Here is a 24,370-nt window from a genome sequence, read left to right as displayed (position 1 = left end):
TATCAAATGCAAGAGTAGACTGAGGTACCTTTAATCCAGCATTGTCGGCCTTAGCATTAGCATTTGCCATGTGAGCATAATCGATCCCATCATCCGAGTCTGATGAATCATCCCAGTTTCTCTTCTTTGAGATCAAAGCTTATTTTTTCTCAGTTCTGGGCTTCCTGCAGTCAGCTACAAAGTGTCCAAGTCCATTACAGTTGTAACATCTCTCTTTTGACTTGTCATATTTTCCAGATCTAGCTTCCTTCCAATCAGTATCTCTTCTGTTGTTCCTCTTATCAGAGTGTGAGGAACTGGAACCTTTTCTGGAAAATCTTCTCCATTTCCTGAGGTTCTTGTAGACCATTTTCTTGAAACTTTTAAACAACAGGGCAGCCATTTGATCCATATCTTTATTGTTGTTGTGATTACTGTCAGTATCTGATTCGGTATCAGGATTTGAGTCATCATCAGAGTTTGATGATTCAGTATCTGACTTAGCAATCATGGATTTCCCTTTAGAGTAGCTTTTCTTTGTAGCTTTCTCCTTTGGCTTCTCTTCAACTTTGAGTGCAACCGGTCTAGCTTTTGATCCTTTCCTCTTGCTCCTTTGCTCCATCTCCAGTTCATGAGTTTTCAGAACTCCATAGATCTCATCTAGAGGTGTTTTATCAAGTTCATAGTTATCCCTTATTGATGTGACCTTATAGTCCCACTTTTCAGGGAGAGCAAGTAGGAACTTCAGGTTTGAGTCTTTCAAATCATATTCTTTGTCGACAAGGGATAAGTCATTCAGCAACTTCTGAAATCTGTCATAGATCTCAGTTAAGGACTCATTGTCCCTTGAGTCAAAGTGCTCATATTCTTGAGTAAGTATTGTCCTCATGTTCTTCTTAATAGCAGTTATTCCTTGACACTTTACTTCTAAAGCATCCCATATTTTTTTGCAGTTTTACATCCAATGACTCTATTGGACATGACACTATCAAGACTGCTGTGCAGGATATGTCGAACCTTAGCATCCTTCATGATAGATGTGATATCTTCAGAAGAGTAGTCCTTCCTTTCTTTGTCTATCATCTTCTCTGGTTCTCCTCCAACAGAAGCAGCTACCTTCATTGGTTTGTGAGGACCATCATAGATCATGTTCAAATATTCAGGATTTATGGCTTCCAAACACATGACCATCCTGATTTTTTAGATTGGATATTCATGTATCTTCAGGATGGGCACCTTGATTGCTTCATACCTACTAATGTTGTTGCTTATCTGTGATGTGGTTGGGGTTGTGGCTTCGGATCTAGATTATGTGTTTCTTCTTCTCCTTTGTCTGACATGGTTGATTAATCATCAGATCTTAAACTATTTGTATGTCAACAACAAACTCTGATACCAATTGTTAGGCCCTTAACCAATTGTAGAGGGGGGTGAATACAGTTAGTATAATCAACTCGACAAAGCTTCAATAGAATCAACAATTTTTATATTATTTGATAAAAACTTATTACACATGTACTCTCTCGAAAGGATGAACAATTATCCTTGAGAGCTTCTAGGTTATGCGAAAGATATAACAATATTGCAATTCATATAACATGAACCTAAACAATGCTTTTATAGAGCACAACTACCAATGTATAAGGAATTGTATCCTATTAAAAACAAGGAAACCTATACTATTGCTTCTGAGATAAAGTCCTCCACTGCTTTGAAGTTCCTATTTCATTTTCCTCTTCGAAGATCAACTGATGTAACAAATACTGATTTCATTATCCGTTGACATCATCATCCGTCGAATATCAACATCCGTTGATGTTATCAACATCCGTTGATTCACTTCATCATCATCCATTGATGCTTGTAATCATCATCCGTCGATGCTTCTGATAGTTTGTGTTTGATATCATCAATTGCTCCTAACAATATATAAACCAAGGGTAGCAAGTAGAACAGTATCCAAGTTAGTAAGCAATTACCAGAGAAATAGATAAAGCTGTATCTGTAAAGAATTTCTCTGTTCTTTGTAAGTTCTACTTGTAAGCAGCTGTGTGTAAATCTTGCATCACAGAGTTCTCAAATTAATATATATCTTTGGTGGAAAAGTTCAATCCACCAGAAAGTTTTTAAATACTTGTATTTGATTACTTTCTATTTGATTTCTTCAATACTTTTATTCCGCACATAGCTAAATCAAACGCAGTTATATATTCAAAGTAGAACAGTTCTTAAAATTGAAAAATAGTCAGAATTATATTCAACCCCCCTTCTGTAATTTTTTGTTAGATTGTTTGGGAATAATAATTGGTATCAGATCAAACTCTTGAAGAACAAAGAGTTTAAAGATCACAATAACTAACAAGATGAGCAGAAAAGATGTTGGTGTAAAAATTCCATTTCTGGACAAAGACAACTATCACAATTGGAAGGTGAAAATGCACCTGCATCTCCTCTCTCAAGATGAAGAATATGTGGACTGTATTGAGAAAGGTCCTCATGTCCCCATGAGAGCTGCTACAGGAAATAAAGCATCTATCCCAAAATCTAGAGCAGAATGGTCTGACCCAGACATTGAACAAGTTCATAAGGATAAGAAGGCCATGAACATTTTGTTTAATGGTGTTAATGGTGACATGTTTGACAACATCATCAATTGCAAAACTGCTAAAGATGTCTATAATATAATTCAAGTTATATGTGATGAAACTGAGCAAGTAAGGGAAAATAAAATGCAACTCTTGATTCAGCAATATGAGCATTTTCATAGTGAATAAAATGAGTCAATCACTGACATATTTAGTAGATTTCAAAAACTACCTAATGCTCTAAAGTTGCATGGAAGAGTCTATCAGATAAAAGCCTCAAACCTCAAATTCCTTAGATCTCTGCCAAAAGAATGGAAGCCTATGTCAGTCTCACTAAGAAATTCTCAAGATTATAAGGAATATACCTTGGAAAGAATGTATGGGATTCTAAAGACCTATAAGCTTGAAATAGAGCAAGATGAGAAGCTGGAGAAAGGAAGAAAGAAAAAAGGGTCCATTGCATTGGTTGCTGAGCAAGAGAAAGAGAAGGAGATAAAGGTTGAAGCTGTGAAATCTGCACCAAACCCTAGAGTTTGTGAAGGTAAAGGAAAAAGGACTAGTAGATAAACATGAAGAACATCTTAGTCAAGATGATATGGATGACATAGATGAGCATCTGGTTTTTCTATCCAGAAGGTTTGCCAAACTTAAATTCAAAAAGAATTTTGGAGCATCCAAGCCTAACAGAAATATGGTTGACAAGTCAAAGTTTAAATGTTTCAAGTGTGGCTTGAATGGTCATGTTGCAAATGAGTGCAAAAATCCTGATTCTGAAAGAAAGAAGTTTGAGCCTGTGGATTATAAAAAGAAATACTTTGAGTTGCTCAAACAGAAGAAAATGGCTTTTCTAACTCAAGAAAATGATTGACCGCTGATGGATTAGAGGAGGATGAGGATACAAGCTATGTTAATCTAGAACTTATGGCCAAGTCAGATGAAGCAGATGTCAGTTCATCCATTAATCAGGTAATCACTACTAACCTAGCACATTTATCTAAAATTGAGTGTAATGATGCCATAAATGACATGTCTGCCGAATTATATCATCTGCGTGTTACACTCAAATCTCTCACTAAAGAAAACACTAAAATTAAAGAGAACAATTTATTTTTAAGTGAAAGAAATAATGTGTTAGAATCTCAGTTTGTTAAATTTGAGAAACTGAAGATGGAGTGCAAGATTGCCAAAGATGATCTGACTGAATCCTTAAAGAAAAGGATATTTTAAGAAAGTAACTTGAACGAGAACAAGAAGTAATTAAGACATGGAAATCATATAGAGATGTCCATACTCAAATTACTAAAGTTCAAGGTATAGAATCCTTCTGTGATGAAGCCTGGAAAAAGAGTAAAGAGAAACTGAATCCCAACTTGGAAGGACTTTCAACAAATATGGATTCAACGGATGATGAATGTTATCCATTGAATGATAAAAAGAATTGTTGTTTATTCAAATAAATTGCATTCGGTACATTAAATTTTGACTTATTTTAAACTTGAAATAGGGACTTATCCAATTTTATTTTATTTTTAAAAACTCAACTTTTGATCCAGGCTGTCAAATATACGCTTTTCTGTACATTTCCTTGTAGCATTCTTTTTAAAAAAAATTAGGTAAACCTTTATTTTGTAGTATTTTGATCAAAATGTAATATACTTGTGTCTCAGGCCTATTAAATTAGGTCCATGGTCCATCGGTGTAGCAAGATTTGCAACTTATAGGACTAGACTACCGAGCCTAGTATTATCAATCTTCAAGTGCACACAATGATTGTGTTAGCTTGCCATTGGTTGGCAGGTAGGTGCAAAACTAAAAACTGAATCATTTATTCACATACGCAACGCATGTGTTTTCTGTCCAACTCCACTTGTCTATCACTATATACATTAATAAAAAACGTACTAGTACTGCATTTAGACACACAAATTAACTCACCGCCGAGCAGCATTTTCTCTTTTATAATCTGTACCCTGTTTATACTCCTGCAGGTTCGTATAATTATGTTATGGAGGTGGCGTAGTCCAAATCTTCCACAGGTTGAACAGCCTGATAAGGTACAAAGTTTATGATCAAGAATCAAGAGATTAAATTATATTGCACTTTTAATTTGCACACTTAAAATTCAAGATCCGACCATATATCTTATTACAGGGTCAAGGCACTGAGGACTGCACTTGGACAGCTGTCGGGCCGCGGTCTTTAATTTTTCTCTGATGCCTGTTTAAGGAGGTACTTGGAAGCTAGAAACTGGAATGTTGACAGGGCAAGAAAAGTGTTGGAGGAGACGCTCAAGTGGAAGTCTACTTATAAACCTGAACAAACTCGTTGGGTAAGTTTAAATAGTTCGATGATCAACTGATCAAGGCCTCTGCACTTGATTCGACTTACATAACTTGCACTTTGTATGCTAATGTTTTTTATTTCAATGCATAATCTATAATAATAACATGGATCGAATTTCTACCTATCTTGAATCTCGTTTGTGAGGATTTTTTATTAATGTGCTGCATCTCCTCTCGTTAAAATATAATCCCTTGTCTTGTATATTTGGACAATGTTCTGCCCAAACTTCATGGACAATGCAAGGGAAGACTTAGTTTTCCTCTCCTTAATGGTCTATATTGAAGCTGTTCTGAGTTTTGACAGAGTACTTTGTGTAACAACAGCATGAAGTAGCACATGAAGGCGAGACTGGTAAAGTCTCCAGGGCAGATTTTCGTGATAGATCAGGGAGAAGTGTACTTATAATGAGGCCTGGGGATGCAGGTTAGTCGTTGAATACTGGATCTCTGTATACTTGTAACTTTCAATAAATACTGTTGTTTATGTTTGTTGATTGCAGAATACAACATCAGCAGATGGTAATATTCGTCATCTGGTATATCTACTTGAGAATGCCATCCTCAACCTACCTGAGGGCCAAGGACAAATGTCTTGGTTGATAGACTACAACGGATGGTCCCTGAACACTTACATTTTCCATAAAAACTAGCCGATACATCATTTATGTGTTACACAATCACTACCCGGAGAGACTTGCTATAATAGTCATCTATAATCCACCAAAGTTTTTCGAGGCATTTTGGAAGGTTAAGCTTTATATCTTGATTATGTGCATTTCCATTGATTTTGTTACAAAACATAGTAACCTGTTACCGAATTTGTGGTCACACAAATTTTACCAATTCTCTCTGTGTGTTTACTTCAACCTTTTAAGTACTCGATTGATGGTAAATGCAACATGGCTTGTTTGTTTTTTCTAAAATTTGACAAGATCCCTATAAGTTGCAATATAACTTTGTTTGATCAGATGTAGCAATATGTTAACTGCAATTCATTGTGTTGTATAAATAGACAAATGTTAAAACTGCTAAATACCGGGGATCCGATGACATGCCCTACCATGATATGAATGAAAAATTAGGCCCTGAGCCGACTCCTATGTCTGTGACACTTGCGACCCCTGCAAGCTGAATTAGTACAATTTAAGCTACTTTATTGTATTCCAAACTTGAGTATGTATCCTGTAAAATTATGATGACTGATTGCTAAAAGCATCAAAATTCTAATGGGATCTTACACTGCACTTATATGAAAAACACACAACTGGTGTTACCTATGCAAACTATCTTCCAGTCTGGAAACTGGTCCTATTTCATTATCTGTTGAACAAAAGCAATCAAAATAGAGTATGATATCCACTCACTAAGGAATATTTCTTTATACATACCGAGTGAGCGGAGAATCTGTAGAATTGATAAAAGTTGATCAAACTGTCAGAACCAAATACTACTATTTCTCTGCAGTTTGATAATAAGCATTACATGCCCAACAGATATACTCAAGTGACAGAACTGCTAAAAAGAAGTAAACATGATCGACCATGTCACCATGTGCAAATCCGCACACAAAAATAATTAGGAGTTTGTCGATCACTTCTGAAAATGAAAAAATAATAATAATTTAACTCAGCAGTCAATGTGAAACTGCAAACCATAAACATCAAGAGCTTGCTAAAATTCTGGTTCGAGCCTACAAAGTTACAGTTTACATGGCACGTGAACCTAAAATAGGCAAGTTATGCTAAAGGGCTTCTTGAATGAGCTTTTCTGCGAGAGATTTTGAGAGTCCCATAACGCTGTCAAAGGAACCTACCTGCAAAACCATGAGACATAGATCAGATGTTTTTGTTAGTTTTAACTAGTAACCTGTATGCACCACATTTTAGGTGGTATATCTTGTAAAAATTCAAAATGTGTGGCCAGCATTGACAAGCAGAACAAAAAATTTAAAGTAAGATATTAGGATTAGAAGGGGGAGAAAAGGAAACCTTCTTAAAAATGTCATAAAACGCAATTTGTGTTGGAGTGATGCAAATACAAGTTTCATATACTATTTTTATTTAAAATGCATATAGTGAGCATGTAACAGCCCAATCATATATAGGACAGTAAATCTGTCCAAGCAAATTAGCATGTTGACACCTACATTCTCATACTGTCCTACAGATATCAGAAAGGGAGAAGAGCTAACCACTGTGTCAATAAGGGGTAGTGTCAATGGATGTTCAATCGTCAAACCACCAGCAACCTTAAGCATAATTTCCTCCTCGACCTAGCATAGGATAGTAAAAAATATTGATGCCTATATGAAAATAATCCGAATATGTAAGTGTCACAACTTTTTGGTATTTACCAGGCTATCGATAACTTCACCGGGTATTTCATGAAAATAAACCTGCAACAACATGGCAGCTAGTTAGAGAACCTCAAATTAAAATCATCAGAGCTTATGAATTACCTTAATATTCACCAGAGATACTGTGAAGAATACACCATACAAGTTACATATATACTTACCTCGCACCTATCCCATCCTCTCATTCTTTTCCCAGTAGTAAGGTTGCTCACTACATCAGATCCGACTACTGAGGCCTGACCACCAGAATATCCTGTAAAACAAGTTCCACCACAAGTTTTAAACTATGTAATATATAGAACTAAAGAAGTCAATGTAGCTTACCTTTGATAAATTGGCGAGCTTCTTTCTTGTCTGATGGTTTTTCTCTGACTGTCCCTTCATACACCACCACCTCAATATCAATCAGTTGTAAGGTAAGACTTAACATAATATTCTATCTTGGGCGGAGGAGAAATTTACCAAGGGTTATGCACCCAAATAAAGGAAAAGAACACAAGGAACACTCATTTACGTCTTTCTGCTACATTTCTAATTATAATTATTTTATTATTAATATTAATAGTATTATTATTCTTAAGCAAACATCATTAAGCGTAGGCATCCTAAAAATAGGCATTTACCTGGTTCATGCTGTCTACTAACATCACTTTACAATACCACTTTAAATCTTAAGGAGTTCAACCAACAGAACTCGAAGAAGAGCCATGGGCATCGACACAATGAGCATTGATTGGCTAGAATTACATGGATGATTACATTTTATGCAATATGAATTACAGAGCTCATGTATAGCCTCATTACCGTCAAAAGCATGATTAAATTCTGCCTGGAAAGTGAAAACCTAAATAGTAAATACAGTCTAGATATATATTTTTGTTGCATATATAATGACAGAAGTCACAGAACAGAACAGTTAAGTAATACCGATAGCCATGTCCCCTTAATTAAAATTTGTATCAGGCATCTACAGTTCCTTGTCTAATGTTTAAGAGTAAATTGCAGTTTGCACCCATTATCTTTGGGTGTTTTCTCACTATGGTCTCAAACTACGTTTCTTGACAAGTTGCACTCCAGATTTTAAGTATCTGTTCATTTTGCACCCCTTCAGTCATTTACCATCCAACATCACCGTTAACGTTAGAACTGTCAGGGGTATAATTGGTAATTAAACAAAATACCCCTAATCCCCAATTTGTATAGCGTCATCATTGAAACTATCATACGCTCTTTCCTCTTCCCTGAAACTATCAACATTGAAACTAAATACCTCTTTCTTAATCCCTAAAATATACCTAAATACTTAGAAAATCGAATTACGGTGACTGGTTAATTACGATGCGAGGCCGTTTACGGGTTGTTGGTGATGGTAGCACTACTTGGGCTGAAGTTCCAAACGAATATTGGAGTGAAGTTGTGAAAGCAGATGAAGAAATACCACTAATCCTAGAACCAAAACTGATTGGGGGGTCTGAAACACCCGAGTATGGAGGTAATACTTCCTCTTTATATTTGAATTAGGGTTGCATGCATGTCTTTTAGGGTTTTAAGTAAAGAATTATTTGTTTAAGTGGTGGTCCTCTTTATATTCGAATTATTTGTTTAAGTGATATTGATGTAATTTTGTATTTGATATTTGTTTGGTTCATATGGTTACTCTTTAATTTAATGTATTTTACAGAATATTCAATCCACTTTACAATTAAACTATACCATGGTGGGGATTTAGATGAATCTGTTAAGTCATATGTTAGTGGAGAAATATCGTATTTTGTTATGTGCTCAATTAAACATTACCATGGTGGAGATTTTGGTTTGAAAGAACTTGAATCGATGTGTGTAGAAGTAGGGTTGAAAAAAGGGGATTTTGATTTGTGGTATTGCTTACCAGAAGTAGAATTGTCTGTTGGATTGATGTCAATTGAAAATGAAGAACATGTTGGAAATTTGACTGATATGTTGGTTTACACAAAATTATTGCGAGTGTATGCCACTGCTAGGACCTTTAGAAATTGGAATTGTGAATGGGATGATTTCTCCTTCACACAACTGTTGGTGGATGAAAAAGAAAAAAGAGTAAGTCAAATGATTGATGAGGCAGAGGATCATATTGTACCCATAGAAAAAGAGGATGAAGATGTGCCTGCACAAGGGGAGGATGAGGAGGATAATGACAGTTTTCAAGGGGACAACTCTAACTTAGATTCAACTGACAGTGAAGTAGAGAAGACTCCAAAAAAGAAGAAGAGAATCCCTCCTCCTAATCCTCCATACAGGACCAGAAAGAGAGGAAGATTTTCCATGTTAAGGGTAATAATTAGAGTAACCCTTTGTTAATCATTGTAGAAGGTTACATATGAATTTTAAATTTGTATTTTCTCTTTGTATTCTCACAGGGACTGTTTAAAAATACAGAAGACACTCCTGTAATATTGGATGACGGTGATCCAGTTGAAACTGAAGTTAAGGAGAGTTGCAAAGTAAAAAGAGCAAAGAACCAGTCAGTTTCAAGGAAGAAAGCACATAAAAGAATTGAAGGGTCTACAAATTTTGTTGAAGATCAACAAGTGCCATCAGAAGAAGATGCACCACCTCAAACAGTTCCAGATGTTGAAGAAAATATGAATTCAACCCCTGAAGATGCACCAGCTACACAATATGAGTTTGAAGATTCTAGTTCAGAAGATAGTTGGAATTCTGCAGATGAAAGAATGGCTGTCTCTTCTTGTGATGAAGCTGACATTCAGTACCCAGAATACAATGAAATCACTGGGATGGATGACCCTCAATTTGCACTTGGGATGTTGTTTACCAGTGGGGCTGTTTTCAGAGCAGCCATAAGGAAGCATGCCATTGTTCACCAAAGGCCTATCAGATTAAGGAAGAACTTATCAGACAAGATCAAGTGGGTGTGTGCTGCTGGTTGTGAGTGGAAGTGCTATGGGATTAAACAGAAAAGGTCAGCTACCATCCAAATAAAAACATTATACAACAGACACACTTGCAATCCAACTTGGGAGCAGAAGTGTGTCAATTCCACATGGATTGCAAATAAGTATGAAGATGAGATTCGAATGAACCCTACATGGCCAACCAATGCTTTTCATTTGAAGGTGGTTAATGACCTGAAATGCAAGATCTCTACATCTATGATTTATAGGGCACTGAAAAAAGCCAGAGAGAACATTATTGGAAAGCATGAAGCTGAGTATGGACAACTGTTTATATATGGAAATGAAGTTAGAAGACAGATGCCAACATCAACTGTTAAGATAATGTCTGAGCCTACTGGACTAGGAGAAGAAGCAAGAAGATTTAAGCGTTTTTATGTTTGCCTTGGCCCATTAAAGGAGGGTTTTTTGGATGGTTGTAGACCAATAATTGGGTTAGATGGCTGTCACCTTCGAGGCCCATTAGGTGGGATCCTTTTAACAGCAGTTGTAACTGACCCAAATGACGGCATGTATCCACTTGCTTGGGCCCAAGTCGAAGCCGAAAATAATGATAGTTGGGGATGGTTTATAGGTCTGTTGAAAGATGACCTAAGAATTTCTAATGCTGCCACCTACACCTTTATTTCTGATAGGCAAAAAGGCCTGGTAAATGCACTAGAATCGCACGTTCCGGAGGCTGAGCATCGTTTTTGCGTTATGCACTTATACAGGAATTTGCACAAGGAACATAAAAGTATTGGAGTGAGGAGGCTTATGTGGTGTGCAGCTAGGGCAACTACAGAGTACTTCTTTAAGATGCATATGGATGAGTTGAAGAAGGTACTTTTCTTCCCTCAATAACTCATTTTGCACCATCATATACTATGTTAGTATGCATATAATAACATGTTATTTAACTTGTAGTTGTCCCCAAAAGCACATGCTTGGTTGATAGCAAAACCAAAGTCACAATGGAGTAGAACAGCCTTTAGAGATATATGCAAATCCGACATGTTCGTCAACAATAACTGCGAAGTTTTTAATAATGCAATCAATCGATTCAGGGAGATGAGAATTGTGACTATGTTCAAATCAATTCATATCACATGCTTGGAAAGGATTTGTAGGAGAAAAACTAAGATGGAAATGAGGAACACTACATTTTGTACTAAGCCAATGAAAAAGCTTCACAAGTAATTTCTTGTACCAATTTTAGATATCATATATAATTGTTGATTTCCTATATTTCCTATCAATTGATATAATTTAATACAGGGCAATGGAAATGGCAGCTAGAGCAAGGCCAATTTGGAATGGTGCTGATAAATACCATGTGACCATGACAGATGGTGGTCATGAGATTGTATGTGACCTGAAAAATAAGGTTTGCGCATGCAGAAAATGGCAACTAACAGGTATACCTTGTTTTCATGCATGTTCATGTATATTTTTTCAAAAAGAAAGCCCACTAGAATACATGGATGACTGCCATAGAAGAACATGGTACTTGCAAGTTTATAGCCATGTATTGGAACCTATTAATGGGCCAGAATTTTAGGAACAAACTCAAGAGACCCCATTATTGCCACCACTTAAAAAAGTAGCTCCAGGGAGACCAAAAAAGAAAAGGGATACTAGATCAGATGTCATTCAAACTAGAGCCAATAACCCTTACATGATGAAGAGGATAGGAACAAGTCTAGAGTGTAGTCACTGCAAAGGGGTTGGTCACAACACAAGAACCTGCACAAAAAAGGTTAGACTTGTGTACTAACTTTACTCTTTTCATTTAGCAATACATGTACCCGAGTTAAAAGTTCAAGAATAAACATTGTATATGCAGAAATTGGATGAAGGAGCCCAAACAGGGTGTGAGAATATGGAGGAACAGACCCGGGAAAATGTAGCAGAAAAAAGTTTAGGCATATTGCTTTGAGCATACCGGACTTCTAGGTCATCCCAGATAGCCTTAGCAGAATTCATGTAAACTATGCTATTCCTGATGTCACTACTAACAGCATTCAATATCCAAGATATAACCATGTGATTACAACGTTTCCAATGAATTAAAAGACTATTATTTGCAGCAGGTTGAGTGTAGCTACCATCAATAAAGCCCAGTTTAAATTTAGCAGATAATGCAAGTTCCATAGATCTGCTCCATTGTGAATAATTATTCTCATTCAGAGTGATATTGGTAAGGTTCATACCTGGATTATCAGATGGATGCAGATAGTATGGATGTAGAGGGTCCATGGTAGTAGACATACTTCCTGTTGAGGTGCTCCCTGATGCAACTGCAGAGTAAGATGCCATTGTTGATAGATCTGATCCAGGGCAGAAAATTTTAAAGGCTGATGGGAATAGAAAGATTGGACCAAAAACCGATTGAAAGCTCTGATACCATGATAGTTTTATTAAAGATTATAAGGTTATAGGTTTGAGTATAGTAATGCAGTAAAGAAGAGAGATATTTGAGAGATGGCTACATTCTCATTCAAAACATTAAAAACTGGGTTACATCTTTTGAGACTTCTTGATACAAATAAAATGTCTGAGCCTTACATCCCTGAATTCCACAATTCTAACAACCTGAGTACTACAGGTCCCCACCAGTATCAGCTATTTGTTCTTTTCCTGAATATAGACAGCTGTCTTTAACTGTTGTCTTATTAGAGTTAATATTGCTAACATCCCCCTTCAGGATAGTAGTTGGAAAGAAATTAACAACTCCAATCTTGGATAACAGATAGTGCAGATGTTGAGAAGCAAGAGCTTTAGTTAAGAGATCTGCTGGTTGCTGCAGAGTTGGAAGATAGGCAGTTATGATCACCCCTTTTAGTAACTTCTCCCTTACCAGGTGACAGTCAATTTCTATATGTTTTGTCCTCTCATGGAAGACAGGGTTGGAAGCAATGTGTAAGGCTGACTGATTGTCACAAAAGAGAGTAGCTGGACCACTGTTGTGAATATGCAAGTCAGAGAGTAAAGATAGTAACCATGTGATTTCACATGTAGTATCTGCCATGGCCCTGTATTCTGCTTCTGCTGATGATCTTGAGACCGTAGACTGCTTTTTACTTTTCCAGGCAATTAAGGAATCTCCAAGAGTTATGCAAAAACCAGTGATAGACCTCCTTGTAATTTGACATGCTCCCCAGTCAGCATCACAGTATGCATTCAGTTTGAATGTAGAGGTAGCAGATAGGAGTATACCTTGACCACATGTGCCTTTAAGGTATTTGAGAAGTTTGACAGCAGCTTGGTAATGACATTCTTTAGGATTAGACATGAACTGAGCCAGAGTATTAACAGTGTATGTAATATCTGGCCTGGTTATGGTTAAATAGATTAGTCTCCCTATCATTCTTCTATACAAAGGCACATCTGGAATATCCGGCTGATCTTGAGTGTCCCTGAGTAGATTATGGTTTTGCTCTATAGGTATTATAGAGGGTTTACAATTACTGAGCCCTATATCAGATAACAAGTCTTGGGTATATTTGTTTTGATGTAGATAGATACCTGCAGATGATCTAGCCAGTTCTATCCCCAAGAAATATTTGAGATGGCCTAAATCCTTTATACTGAACTGAGAAGCAAGAAATTGTTTAACAGAGTCTAGAGTGGTGTTGTCACTTCCAGTGAGGACCATGTCATCTACATACACCAGAAGAACAGTAATAGAGGAGGAGGTAGTGAATACAAACATACTGTTATCACTGTGAGACTGTTTGAATCCAAACCTGACCAAGGCAGCTGCTAGTTTTAGGTGCCATTTCCTAGGGGCCTGCTTGAGTCCATATATGGACTTGAGCAGTTTGCATACTAGGTACTGAGAGGGATACCTATTTAGCACTTGTGATGGAGGAAAATAACCAGGAGGTAAAGTCATGTATACCTCTTCCTCCAACTCACCGTGTAGGAAAGCATTATTCACATCTAGCTGAGTTATATTCCATCCCTTCATTGCTGCTACCGTGAGCACCGTTCTTAAGGTTTTCATTTTTACTACAGGAGCAAAGGTTTCGAAATAATCTACTCCTGCAGTTTGAGTGAAACCTTTTGCTACAAGTCTAGCTTTTAGTCTTTCAACTGATCCATCTGACAGATACTTTACTTTGTAAATCCACTTGCAGCCCACAACTTTCTTGGTTTTAGGTAGAGGTGTAACAACCCAGGTTTTGTTGGCTTCAAGAGCTGCCAGCTCAATAGACATAGCAGTGCACCATTCTGGGTATTGAACAGCTTGTTGATAAGTGTATGGTTCTGGAATTTTAGCAACAGTAGCTAGAAAAGAGGTGTATGAGGGGAGAAATGATGGCATATTGGAGAGATGAACTTGATTACTCTGGAAAGGGACTCCAACATAGTCTTTGTACTTCACTGGGACTTGTTTGGACCTAACAGGTCTGAGAGGTGCAGGTGGAGTAATAACTTGAAGGTTGGGAGCAGGAGAAGAAGTTTCAGTAGGAACAGTTGGAGGAGTGGATGGTGGTGAGGCTGTTTGGGGAGAGTTGTTTGCAGATGAGACCTCTGATTGTAAAGGTTCAATATCTGCATATTGGTTGAGTTGAGGAAACCACTTGTCATTAACTTGGGATGTGATACTTCTGAAGGGAAAAATGTGTTCTATAAACTGAACATCTCTAGAGATAATAAGTTTCCTTGATTCTAAGTCCAGGACTTTGTACCCTTTTGTAGCATAGGGATAGCCAAGGAACACCCCTTTAATGGCTCTAGGGCTGAATTTATCAGAAGGCTTAGGTAAAATAGTAGCATAGCAAAGGGAGCCAAAAATTCTGAGATGAGAATATTGAGGCGCTTTATCATACAGAATCTCATAAGGAGATTTTCCTTGAAGAAGAGGAGTAGGGGTTCTGTTTATCAAGTATGTGGCTGTCATGAGACAATCCCCCCAAAACTGTAATGGAAGACCAGCATGAGTCCTTAAGGCTCTAGCTACATTTAAGAGATGTCTGTGTTTCCTCTCAACAATTCCATTCTGTTGAGGGGTATAGACACAAGATTTCTGGTGAATTATGCCAAAGTTGGACAACGTATGGTTGAGTTCTCTATTCACAAATTCAGTCCCATTGTCGGTTCTTAGAACTTTAGGAATGACATGGAACTGAGTGTTAACATGAATAATAAATTCATGAAGTAAGTTGGGAACTTGAGCTTTATCAGCTAGAAGAAAAATCCAGGTGCTTCTAGACTTATCTTCAACAATAGTGAGAAAATAAGTGCAATTACCCTGAGTTTTACACTTATAGGGACCCCATAAATCAACATGTAGAATATCAAACAGAGACAAGCTTTCAGAAGAGCTATTATCAAATTTCAAACGATGTTGTTTAGCAAGATGACATGTATCACAAACAGGTAATTCATGCATTGAACAATTAATATCAAGAAGTTTTAAAACTTTCAGAGGTACATGACCAAGTCTGGCATGTAAAAGTTCTACAGACACAGAGTGTGAAACAACATTATTACAAATGAGAGTATTCTCAGAGTACTTATTTAAAGAGGTTTGATTTAACAAGTACAGGCCATCCTTGAGTCTACCAATCTCTATTGCCTTCCTCCTGGTAAGGTCCTGGAGAGTGCAAATAGAGTTAGTAAAGGAAATGGTATAGTTTGAAGTGAACAGGAGTTTATAAATTGACAGCAAGTTGTAAGTGAAGGATGGCACACAGAGGACTGACTCAAGTATGATATCAGGTGAGAGATGAATATTGCCAATGTGAGTAACTATAGCAGTTTGGCCATTAGGTAAATGAAGTTGGGAATGGCAAGGTTGAACATTAGTCAACATATGAACATGAGGTGTGACATGATCAGTTGCCCCAGAGTCTAGAATCCACTGATTTTTAAAACAGGATTGAAGCTCAGAAACATTATTACTTTTATGAAGAAATGTACCTGCAAAGTGCACAGAGTTGGTAGAGTGACCAGTCCAGTTAGCATTCTGGGTGTCTAGATGAGTATTCCTCATATTAGCTTGTACCATCTGCATCAACTGATTGTATTGAATTTCTGAGAGACCGCATGTTGTTTCCTTGGAAACAGCTGTCACAGAGTCTCCACTGTAGTTTTGTTTCCCTGAATCCAGGCTTACTTGATCATTAGAGGAGATCTGTTGAGTTGTACTCATTGCTCGAGCATTACCAAATTTAGGCTTGGGTTTAGGTTTGCCAAAAAGCTTGTGCCATGATGGATAACCATGAACACAATAACACTTCTCTTTGGTATGACCTGTCAAATGACAAACTTCACATACAGCTTGAGACTCGGGACCAAATTTTTTGTTTCCTGGAGAAGGCTTATATCCCGTCATATCAGATCTTGGTTGAGGGTTTCTACTAGGAGTATACCGCGCAGACAAGGCTGTATTTCCAGAGTTTAGATGACTGTAATTAGAGATTTCCCTTTGGTTTTCTTCTTGAAGCAGCATAGCATAAGACTGGCTTAATGTGGGAACTGGTTTCATCATTAGGATTTGTCCTCGAATATGGGTGAATTGATCACTGAGACCCATCAAGAATAGGGTCAACATACCAGCTTGTTCAAAGGCAGCTAGTTTAGCATTAATCCCACAAGTGCATTTGGCACAGGTACAAGTGGGTTTGGATGTTAAACAATCTAGTTCATCAACAAGGGTTTTAAATTTGGTAAAATAGGAAGCTACAGAGAGGTTCCCTTGAGACACCTGACTTAATTCTTTGCGAAGATGAAATAGTTTAGGCATATTGCTTTGAGCATACCGGACTTCTAGGTCATCCCAGATAGCCTTAGCAGAATTCATGTAAACTATGCTATTCCTGATGTCACTACTAACAGCATTCAATATCCAAGATATAACCATGTGATTACAACGTTTCCAATGAATTAAAAGACTATTATTTGCAGCAGGTTGAGTGTAGCTACCATCAATAAAGCCCAGTTTAAATTTAGCAGATAATGCAAGTTCCATAGATCTGCTCCATTGTGAATAATTATTCTCATTCAGAGTGATATTGGTAAGGTTCATACCTGGATTATCAGATGGATGCAGATAGTATGGATGTAGAGGGTCCATGGTAGTAGACATACTTCCTGTTGAGGTGCTCCCTGATGCAACTGCAGAGTAAGATGCCATTGTTGATAGATCTGATCCAGGGCAGAAAATTTTAAAGGCTGATGGGAATAGAAAGATTGGACCAAAAACCGATTGAAAGCTCTGATACCATGATAGTTTTATTAAAGATTATAAGGTTATAGGTTTGAGTATAGTAATGCAGTAAAGAAGAGAGATATTTGAGAGATGGCTACATTCTCATTCAAAACATTAAAAACTGGGTTACATCTTTTGAGACTTCTTGATACAAATAAAATGTCTGAGCCTTACATCCCTGAATTCCACAATTCTAACAACCTGAGTACTACAGGTCCCCACCAGTATCAGCTATTTGTTCTTTTCCTGAATATAGACAGCTGTCTTTAACTGTTGTCTTATTAGAGTTAATATTGCTAACAAAGTGTCACAACTTTTTGGTATTTACCAGGCTATCGATAACTTCACCGGGTATTTCATGAAAATAAACCTGCAACAACATGGCAGCTAGTTAGAGAACCTCAAATTAAAATCATCAGAGCTTATGAATTACCTTAATATTCACCAGAGATACTGTGAAGAATACACCATACAAGTTACATATATACTTACCTCGCACCTATCCCATCCTCTCATTCTTTTCCCAGTAGTAAGGTTGCTCACTACATCAGATCCGACTACTGAGGCCTGACCACCAGAATATCCTGTAAAACAAGTTCCACCACAAGTTTTAAACTATGTAATATATAGAACTAAAGAAGTCAATGTAGCTTACCTTTGATAAATTGGCGAGCTTCTTTCTTGTCTGATGGTTTTTCTCTGACTGTCCCTTCATACACCACCACCTCAATATCAATCAGTTGTAAGGTAAGACTTAACATAATATTCTATCTTGGGCGGAGGAGAAATTTACCAAGGGTTATGCACCCAAATAAAGGAAAAGAACACAAGGAACACTCATTTACGTCTTTCTGCTACATTTCTAATTATAATTATTTTATTATTAATATTAATAGTATTATTATTCTTAAGCAAACATCATTAAGCGTAGGCATCCTAAAAATAGGCATTTACCTGGTTCATGCTGTCTACTAACATCACTTTACAATACCACTTTAAATCTTAAGGAGTTCAACCAACAGAACTCGAAGAAGAGCCATGGGCATCGACACAATGAGCATTGATTGGCTAGAATTACATGGATGATTACATTTTATGCAATATGAATTACAGAGCTCATGTATAGCCTCATTACCGTCAAAAGCATGATTAAATTCTGCCTGGAAAGTGAAAACCTAAATAGTAAATACAGTCTAGATATATATTTTTGTTGCATATATAATGACAGAAGTCACAGAACAGAACAGTTAAGTAATACCGATAGCCATGTCCCCTTAATTAAAATTTGTATCAGGCATCTACAGTTCCTTGTCTAATGTTTAAGAGTAAATTGCAGTTTGCACCCATTATCTTTGGGTGTTTTCTCACTATGATCTCAAACTACGTTTCTTGACAAGTTGCACTCCAGATTTTAAGTATCTGTTCATTTTGCACCCCTTCAGTCATTTACCATCCAACATCACCGTTAACGTTAGAACTGTCAGGGGTATAATTGGTAATTAAACAAAATACCCCTAATCCCCAATTTGTATAGCGTCATCATTGAAACTATCATACGCTCTTTCCTCTTCCCTGAAACTATCAACATTGAAACTAAATACCTCTTTCTTAATCCCTAAAATATACCTAAATACTTAGAAAATCGAATTACGGTGACTGGTTAATTACGATGCGAGGCCGTTTACGGGTTGTTGGTGATGGTAGCACTACTTGGGCTGAAGTTCCAAACGAATATTGGAGTGAAGTTGTGAAAGCAGATGAAGAAATACCACTAATCCTAGAACCAAAACTGATTGGGGGGTCTGAAACACCCGAGTATGGAGGTAATACTTCCTCTTTATATTTGAATTAGGGTTGCATGCATGTCTTTTAGGGTTTTAAGTAAAGAATTATTTGTTTAAGTGGTGGTCCTCTTTATATTCGAATTATTTGTTTAAGTGATATTGATGTAATTTTGTATTTGATATTTGTTTGGTTCATATGGTTACTCTTTAATTTAATGTATTTTACAGAATATTCAATCCACTTTACAATTAAACTATACCATGGTGGGGATTTAGATGAATCTGTTAAGTCATATGTTAGTGGAGAAATATCGTATTTTGTTATGTGCTCAATTAAACATTACCATGGTGGAGATTTTGGTTTGAAAGAACTTGAATCGATGTGTGTAGAAGTAGGGTTGAAAAAAGGGGATTTTGATTTGTGGTATTGCTTACCAGAAGTAGAATTGTCTGTTGGATTGATGTCAATTGAAAATGAAGAACATGTTGGAAATTTGACTGATATGTTGGTTTACACAAAATTATTGCGAGTGTATGCCACTGCTAGGACCTTTAGAAATTGGAATTGTGAATGGGATGATTTCTCCTTCACACAACTGTTGGTGGATGAAAAAGAAAAAAGAGTAAGTCAAATGATTGATGAGGCAGAGGATCATATTGTACCCATAGAAAAAGAGGATGAAGATGTGCCTGCACAAGGGGAGGATGAGGAGGATAATGACAGTTTTCAAGGGGACAACTCTAACTTAGATTCAACTGACAGTGAAGTAGAGAAGACTCCAAAAAAGAAGAAGAGAATCCCTCCTCCTAATCCTCCATACAGGACCAGAAAGAGAGGAAGATTTTCCATGTTAAGGGTAATAATTAGAGTAACCCTTTGTTAATCATTGTAGAAGGTTACATATGAATTTTAAATTTGTATTTTCTCTTTGTATTCTCACAGGGACTGTTTAAAAATACAGAAGACACTCCTGTAATATTGGATGACGGTGATCCAGTTGAAACTGAAGTTAAGGAGAGTTGCAAAGTAAAAAGAGCAAAGAACCAGTCAGTTTCAAGGAAGAAAGCACATAAAAGAATTGAAGGGTCTACAAATTTTGTTGAAGATCAACAAGTGCCATCAGAAGAAGATGCACCACCTCAAACAGTTCCAGATGTTGAAGAAAATATGAATTCAACCCCTGAAGATGCACCAGCTACACAATATGAGTTTGAAGATTCTAGTTCAGAAGATAGTTGGAATTCTGCAGATGAAAGAATGGCTGTCTCTTCTTGTGATGAAGCTGACATTCAGTACCCAGAATACAATGAAATCACTGGGATGGATGACCCTCAATTTGCACTTGGGATGTTGTTTACCAGTGGGGCTGTTTTCAGAGCAGCCATAAGGAAGCATGCCATTGTTCACCAAAGGCCTATCAGATTAAGGAAGAACTTATCAGACAAGATCAAGTGGGTGTGTGCTGCTGGTTGTGAGTGGAAGTGCTATGGGATTAAACAGAAAAGGTCAGCTACCATCCAAATAAAAACATTATACAACAGACACACTTGCAATCCAACTTGGGAGCAGAAGTGTGTCAATTCCACATGGATTGCAAATAAGTATGAAGATGAGATTCGAATGAACCCTACATGGCCAACCAATGCTTTTCATTTGAAGGTGGTTAATGACCTGAAATGCAAGATCTCTACATCTATGATTTATAGGGCACTGAAAAAAGCCAGAGAGAACATTATTGGAAAGCATGAAGCTGAGTATGGACAACTGTTTATATATGGAAATGAAGTTAGAAGACAGATGCCAACATCAACTGTTAAGATAATGTCTGAGCCTACTGGACTAGGAGAAGAAGCAAGAAGATTTAAGCGTTTTTATGTTTGCCTTGGCCCATTAAAGGAGGGTTTTTTGGATGGTTGTAGACCAATAATTGGGTTAGATGGCTGTCACCTTCGAGGCCCATTAGGTGGGATCCTTTTAACAGCAGTTGTAACTGACCCAAATGACGGCATGTATCCACTTGCTTGGGCCCAAGTCGAAGCCGAAAATAATGATAGTTGGGGATGGTTTATAGGTCTGTTGAAAGATGACCTAAGAATTTCTAATGCTGCCACCTACACCTTTATTTCTGATAGGCAAAAAGGCCTGGTAAATGCACTAGAATCGCACGTTCCGGAGGCTGAGCATCGTTTTTGCGTTATGCACTTATACAGGAATTTGCACAAGGAACATAAAAGTATTGGAGTGAGGAGGCTTATGTGGTGTGCAGCTAGGGCAACTACAGAGTACTTCTTTAAGATGCATATGGATGAGTTGAAGAAGGTACTTTTCTTCCCTCAATAACTCATTTTGCACCATCATATACTATGTTAGTATGCATATAATAACATGTTATTTAACTTGTAGTTGTCCCCAAAAGCACATGCTTGGTTGATAGCAAAACCAAAGTCACAATGGAGTAGAACAGCCTTTAGAGATATATGCAAATCCGACATGTTCGTCAACAATAACTGCGAAGTTTTTAATAATGCAATCAATCGATTCAGGGAGATGAGAATTGTGACTATGTTCAAATCAATTCATATCACATGCTTGGAAAGGATTTGTAGGAGAAAAACTAAGATGGAAATGAGGAACACTACATTTTGTACTAAGCCAATGAAAAAGCTTCACAAGTAATTTCTTGTACCAATTTTAGATATCATATATAATTGTTGATTTCCTATATTTCCTATCAATTGATATAATTTAATACAGGGCAATGGAAATGGCAGCTAGAGCAAGGCCAATTTGGAATGGTGCTGATAAATACCATGTGACCATGACAGATGGTGGTCATGAGATTGTATGTGACCTGAAAAATAAGGTTTGCGCATGCAGAAAATGGCAACTAACAGGTATACCTTGTTTTCATGCATGTTCATGTATATTTTTTCAAAAAGAAAGCCCACTAGAATACATGGATGACTGCCATAGAAGAACATGGTACTTGCAAGTTTATAGCCATGTATTGGAACCTATTAATGGGCCAGAATTTTAGGAACAAACTCAAGAGACCCCATTATTGCCACCACTTAAAAAAGTAGCTCCAGGGAGACCAAAAAAGAAAAGGGATACTAGATCAGATGTCATTCAAACTAGAGCCAATAACCCTTACATGATGAAGAGGATAGGAACAAGTCTAGAGTGTAGTCACTGCAAAGGGGTTGGTCACAACACAAGAACCTGCACAAAAAAGGTTAGACTTGTGTACTAACTTTACTCTTTTCATTTAGCAATACATGTACCCGAGTTAAAAGTTCAAGAATAAACATTGTATATGCAGAAATTGGATGAAGGAGCCCAAACAGGGTGTGAGAATATGGAGGAACAGACCCGGGAAAATGTAGCAGAAAAAAGGCCTCCCAGGTGTGCATACTGTAAGGAAGAAGGACACAATATCAGAACCTGTTCTGCAAAGGTGAAATATTATTCTTACCCTTACCTATAAAATCAAAATAGTTTGGCCACTAATAATTGGCTTATCTATATGTGATTACAGGCATTAGATGAGAAAAAGAACAAACAAGAGGCAGATGAAGCAACAAACCAGAGAGCCAAATATGAAGAAGCACAAACAGACAATATTGGTAGAAAAAAGTCAGGTGGTTCTGGAGGCGGAAGAGTGAAACAGCTAGCTGGACTAAGTAAAAGATCATCTCCATTAAAGACCTCAACACATGCAGGCATCGTCAAACCCTTCAAAGCACCAGCACAAACATCTGAGATTCAGCGAGTGCAAGGCCAGAAATTCACATCTTTAAAGAATTTGGAGGCTGCAAGGTTGCATAAGCAGGAAAATATGGGGAAAAAGGAGTGATTTTAAGATAAAATCTCTGCGTACTATTATGTGATATTTTGGTATTTCAAATACAATCACACATTAATCATTCTCAGTATTTGTAATGAACTGAGATTGTGTGCTCTTTTGCTACTCTCATTTGTTTATTTTGGTATCGAAATGTAACGACTGTTACATAAAATTACTATCTTCATTCTCAGTATTTGTAATGAACTAAGTACTCTCTTTTGCTGTTGCCTCCATGCTGTTGAGGTCCATGCTGTTGCCTCCAATACCCACTTCCCACAGTTACACCTGCAAGCCATTAACAGAAAAGAAATGAAGGCTGTAAAATAGATGCTAAGTGATGTATGAATCATATATGTATTGGGGTTGTGTATATATACTGCTAAGTGCCTAGATAGCCGTTAGGCAAACCAAATTACCAATTTATCCTTCTGAAAATTGAACAGTACTAACGTTAACGGTGATGTTGGATGGCAGATGGTTAAAGGGGTGCAAAATGAACAGATACTTAAAACCTGGAATGCAACTTGTCAACAAACGTAGTTTGAGACCATAGTGAGAAAACACCCAAAGATAATGGGTGCAAACTGCAATTTACTCTAGGTAATAACATAGGAGAAGTAAAGTGAAAAGGGAGATAAAAAGCGAGAAGCTGCAATAAGACGCTACAACTACTAATTTGTAGTCCTACCAGCACAACCACAAACCCAAATGTGAATTGGAAATTCATTTTTAATTACGTTCTCCGAGAATCTAATGCAGTAAAAATTTGTTTAACGCAGCAATCAGAAATTACATTTATATTCTTCTCATTCATTAAATGTAGTATTTAGTAATTGTTAATTGCGATACAACACAGCGCTCTTGTGACTCGTGAGTTTAAAGTGTACTTATTTTAATTTAAATACAAGAGTGTGATGCATTTTATTTAAATAAATTTTATAAGTAAATTATCAAAACTATTAAAAAAAATTTAGAAAAAGTTTACCACTTTACAATTTTATGAAATTATTTGTAAAAAGACAATTTAAAATAAGATTAATAAATTGTAATTAAGTAATAGAATTTATTTATACTTGATTTTAGTTTTTAATTTGACTGTAAAAATTGTAAATCGTATTTTTGTAAAGTATTTTTAAAGAAAGATGATATTTTGTACAATTTTATTTTAAAAATCGTAATTTTACCCAATATCATAAAGAAAGATGGGATAAAATGAAAAATAGTAAAATAAATAATTGTACTGAAAATATTTAAATAGAATAAAATATAAGTATGAAATAATAAATAACTAATATTTTTTTTAATATGAAACGTGAATAATAAT

At 36.7% G+C, this 24,370-nt stretch overlaps 3 protein-coding genes and 1 long non-coding RNA gene across 11 annotated transcripts; 3 read left to right on the top strand and 1 right to left on the bottom strand.

The window, feature by feature from the left end:
* Nucleotides 1-4,448: 4,448 nt before the first annotated feature.
* On the top strand, nucleotides 4,449-5,874 carry LOC141687380 (uncharacterized). 2 transcript variants are annotated; one of them, XR_012560997.1, is made up of 4 exons: nucleotides 4,449-4,618; nucleotides 4,716-4,893; nucleotides 5,231-5,330; nucleotides 5,407-5,873. It is a non-coding gene; the product is annotated as an uncharacterized LOC141687380 (long non-coding RNA). The 2 variants fall into 2 exon arrangements; XR_012560996.1 differs by having other exon boundaries at nucleotides 4,450-4,618; nucleotides 5,231-5,874.
* On the bottom strand, nucleotides 5,768-8,248 carry LOC141687378 (uncharacterized). 2 transcript variants are annotated; one of them, XM_074492627.1, is made up of 6 exons: nucleotides 7,886-8,248; nucleotides 7,587-7,640; nucleotides 7,424-7,546; nucleotides 7,260-7,301; nucleotides 7,098-7,178; nucleotides 5,768-6,719 (listed from the first exon to the last, which is right to left on the bottom strand). In XM_074492627.1, the coding sequence occupies exons 1-6, from the start codon at nucleotides 7,907-7,909 to the stop codon at nucleotides 6,648-6,650; spliced, it is 396 nt and encodes a 131-aa protein (XP_074348728.1). In that variant the 5' UTR covers nucleotides 7,910-8,248; the 3' UTR covers nucleotides 5,768-6,647. The 2 variants fall into 2 exon arrangements, with proteins under 2 accessions (XP_074348728.1, XP_074348729.1); XM_074492628.1 differs by having other exon boundaries at nucleotides 7,424-7,515; nucleotides 7,587-8,248.
* An 807-nt stretch (nucleotides 8,249-9,055) lies between these two features.
* Nucleotides 9,056-12,112, top strand: LOC141687377 (uncharacterized). 3 transcript variants are annotated; one of them, XR_012560995.1, is made up of 5 exons: nucleotides 9,056-9,572; nucleotides 9,659-11,035; nucleotides 11,120-11,388; nucleotides 11,471-11,951; nucleotides 12,039-12,112. XR_012560995.1 is itself a non-coding variant. In XM_074492625.1 (4 exons), the coding sequence occupies exons 1-4, from the start codon at nucleotides 9,096-9,098 to the stop codon at nucleotides 11,751-11,753; spliced, it is 2,406 nt and encodes an 801-aa protein (XP_074348726.1). In that variant the 5' UTR covers nucleotides 9,056-9,095; the 3' UTR covers nucleotides 11,754-12,105. The 3 variants fall into 3 exon arrangements, 2 of the variants coding, with proteins under 2 accessions (XP_074348726.1, XP_074348727.1); XM_074492625.1 differs by having other exon boundaries at nucleotides 11,471-12,105; XM_074492626.1 differs by lacking the exons at nucleotides 11,120-11,388; nucleotides 12,039-12,112 and having other exon boundaries at nucleotides 11,471-11,636.
* A 7,426-nt stretch (nucleotides 12,113-19,538) lies between these two features.
* LOC141682926 (uncharacterized) lies at nucleotides 19,539-23,639 on the top strand. Of its 4 annotated transcripts, XR_012560009.1 has the most exons (6): nucleotides 19,539-20,055; nucleotides 20,142-21,518; nucleotides 21,603-21,871; nucleotides 21,954-22,434; nucleotides 22,522-22,656; nucleotides 22,738-23,639. XR_012560009.1 is itself a non-coding variant. In XM_074487611.1 (4 exons), exons 1-4 carry the CDS (start codon nucleotides 19,579-19,581, stop codon nucleotides 22,234-22,236), a joined length of 2,406 nt encoding a protein of 801 aa, XP_074343712.1. In that variant the 5' UTR covers nucleotides 19,539-19,578; the 3' UTR covers nucleotides 22,237-23,639. The 4 variants fall into 4 exon arrangements, 2 of the variants coding, with proteins under 2 accessions (XP_074343712.1, XP_074343713.1); XR_012560008.1 differs by having other exon boundaries at nucleotides 21,954-22,656; XM_074487611.1 differs by having other exon boundaries at nucleotides 21,954-23,639.
* Nucleotides 23,640-24,370: the final 731 nt, after the last annotated feature.

Source organism: Apium graveolens, chromosome 9, assembly GCF_009905375.1.
Source record: "Apium graveolens cultivar Ventura chromosome 9, ASM990537v1, whole genome shotgun sequence".
NCBI lineage: Eukaryota > Viridiplantae > Streptophyta > Magnoliopsida > Apiales > Apiaceae > Apium > Apium graveolens.
Note: the sequence above shows the minus strand (reverse complement) of the source record. Positions and strands in the feature narration are given on the sequence as shown.

Bases quoted from the DNA above. Each gene is read 5' to 3' on its own strand.
- LOC141687378 (XM_074492627.1), bottom strand. From the start codon at position 7,909: ATGTTAGTAGACAGCATGAACCAG. The intron at 7,641-7,885 runs GTAAATGCCTAT...TGGTGTATGAAG, and splicing joins TAGTAGACAGCATGAACCAG to GGACAGTCAGAGAAAAACCA. The intron at 7,302-7,423 runs GTAAGTATATAT...ATGTTGTTGCAG, and splicing joins GAGGATGGGATAGGTGCGAG to GTTTATTTTCATGAAATACC.
- LOC141687377 (XM_074492625.1), top strand. From the start codon at position 9,096: ATGTGTGTAGAAGTAGGGTTGAAAAAAGGGGATTTTGATTTGTGGTAT. The intron at 9,573-9,658 runs GTAATAATTAGA...GTATTCTCACAG, and splicing joins GAAGATTTTCCATGTTAAGG to GGACTGTTTAAAAATACAGA. The intron at 11,389-11,470 runs GTAATTTCTTGT...AATTTAATACAG, and splicing joins CCAATGAAAAAGCTTCACAA to GGCAATGGAAATGGCAGCTA.
- LOC141682926 (XM_074487611.1), top strand. From the start codon at position 19,579: ATGTGTGTAGAAGTAGGGTTGAAAAAAGGGGATTTTGATTTGTGGTAT. The intron at 20,056-20,141 runs GTAATAATTAGA...GTATTCTCACAG, and splicing joins GAAGATTTTCCATGTTAAGG to GGACTGTTTAAAAATACAGA. The intron at 21,872-21,953 runs GTAATTTCTTGT...AATTTAATACAG, and splicing joins CCAATGAAAAAGCTTCACAA to GGCAATGGAAATGGCAGCTA.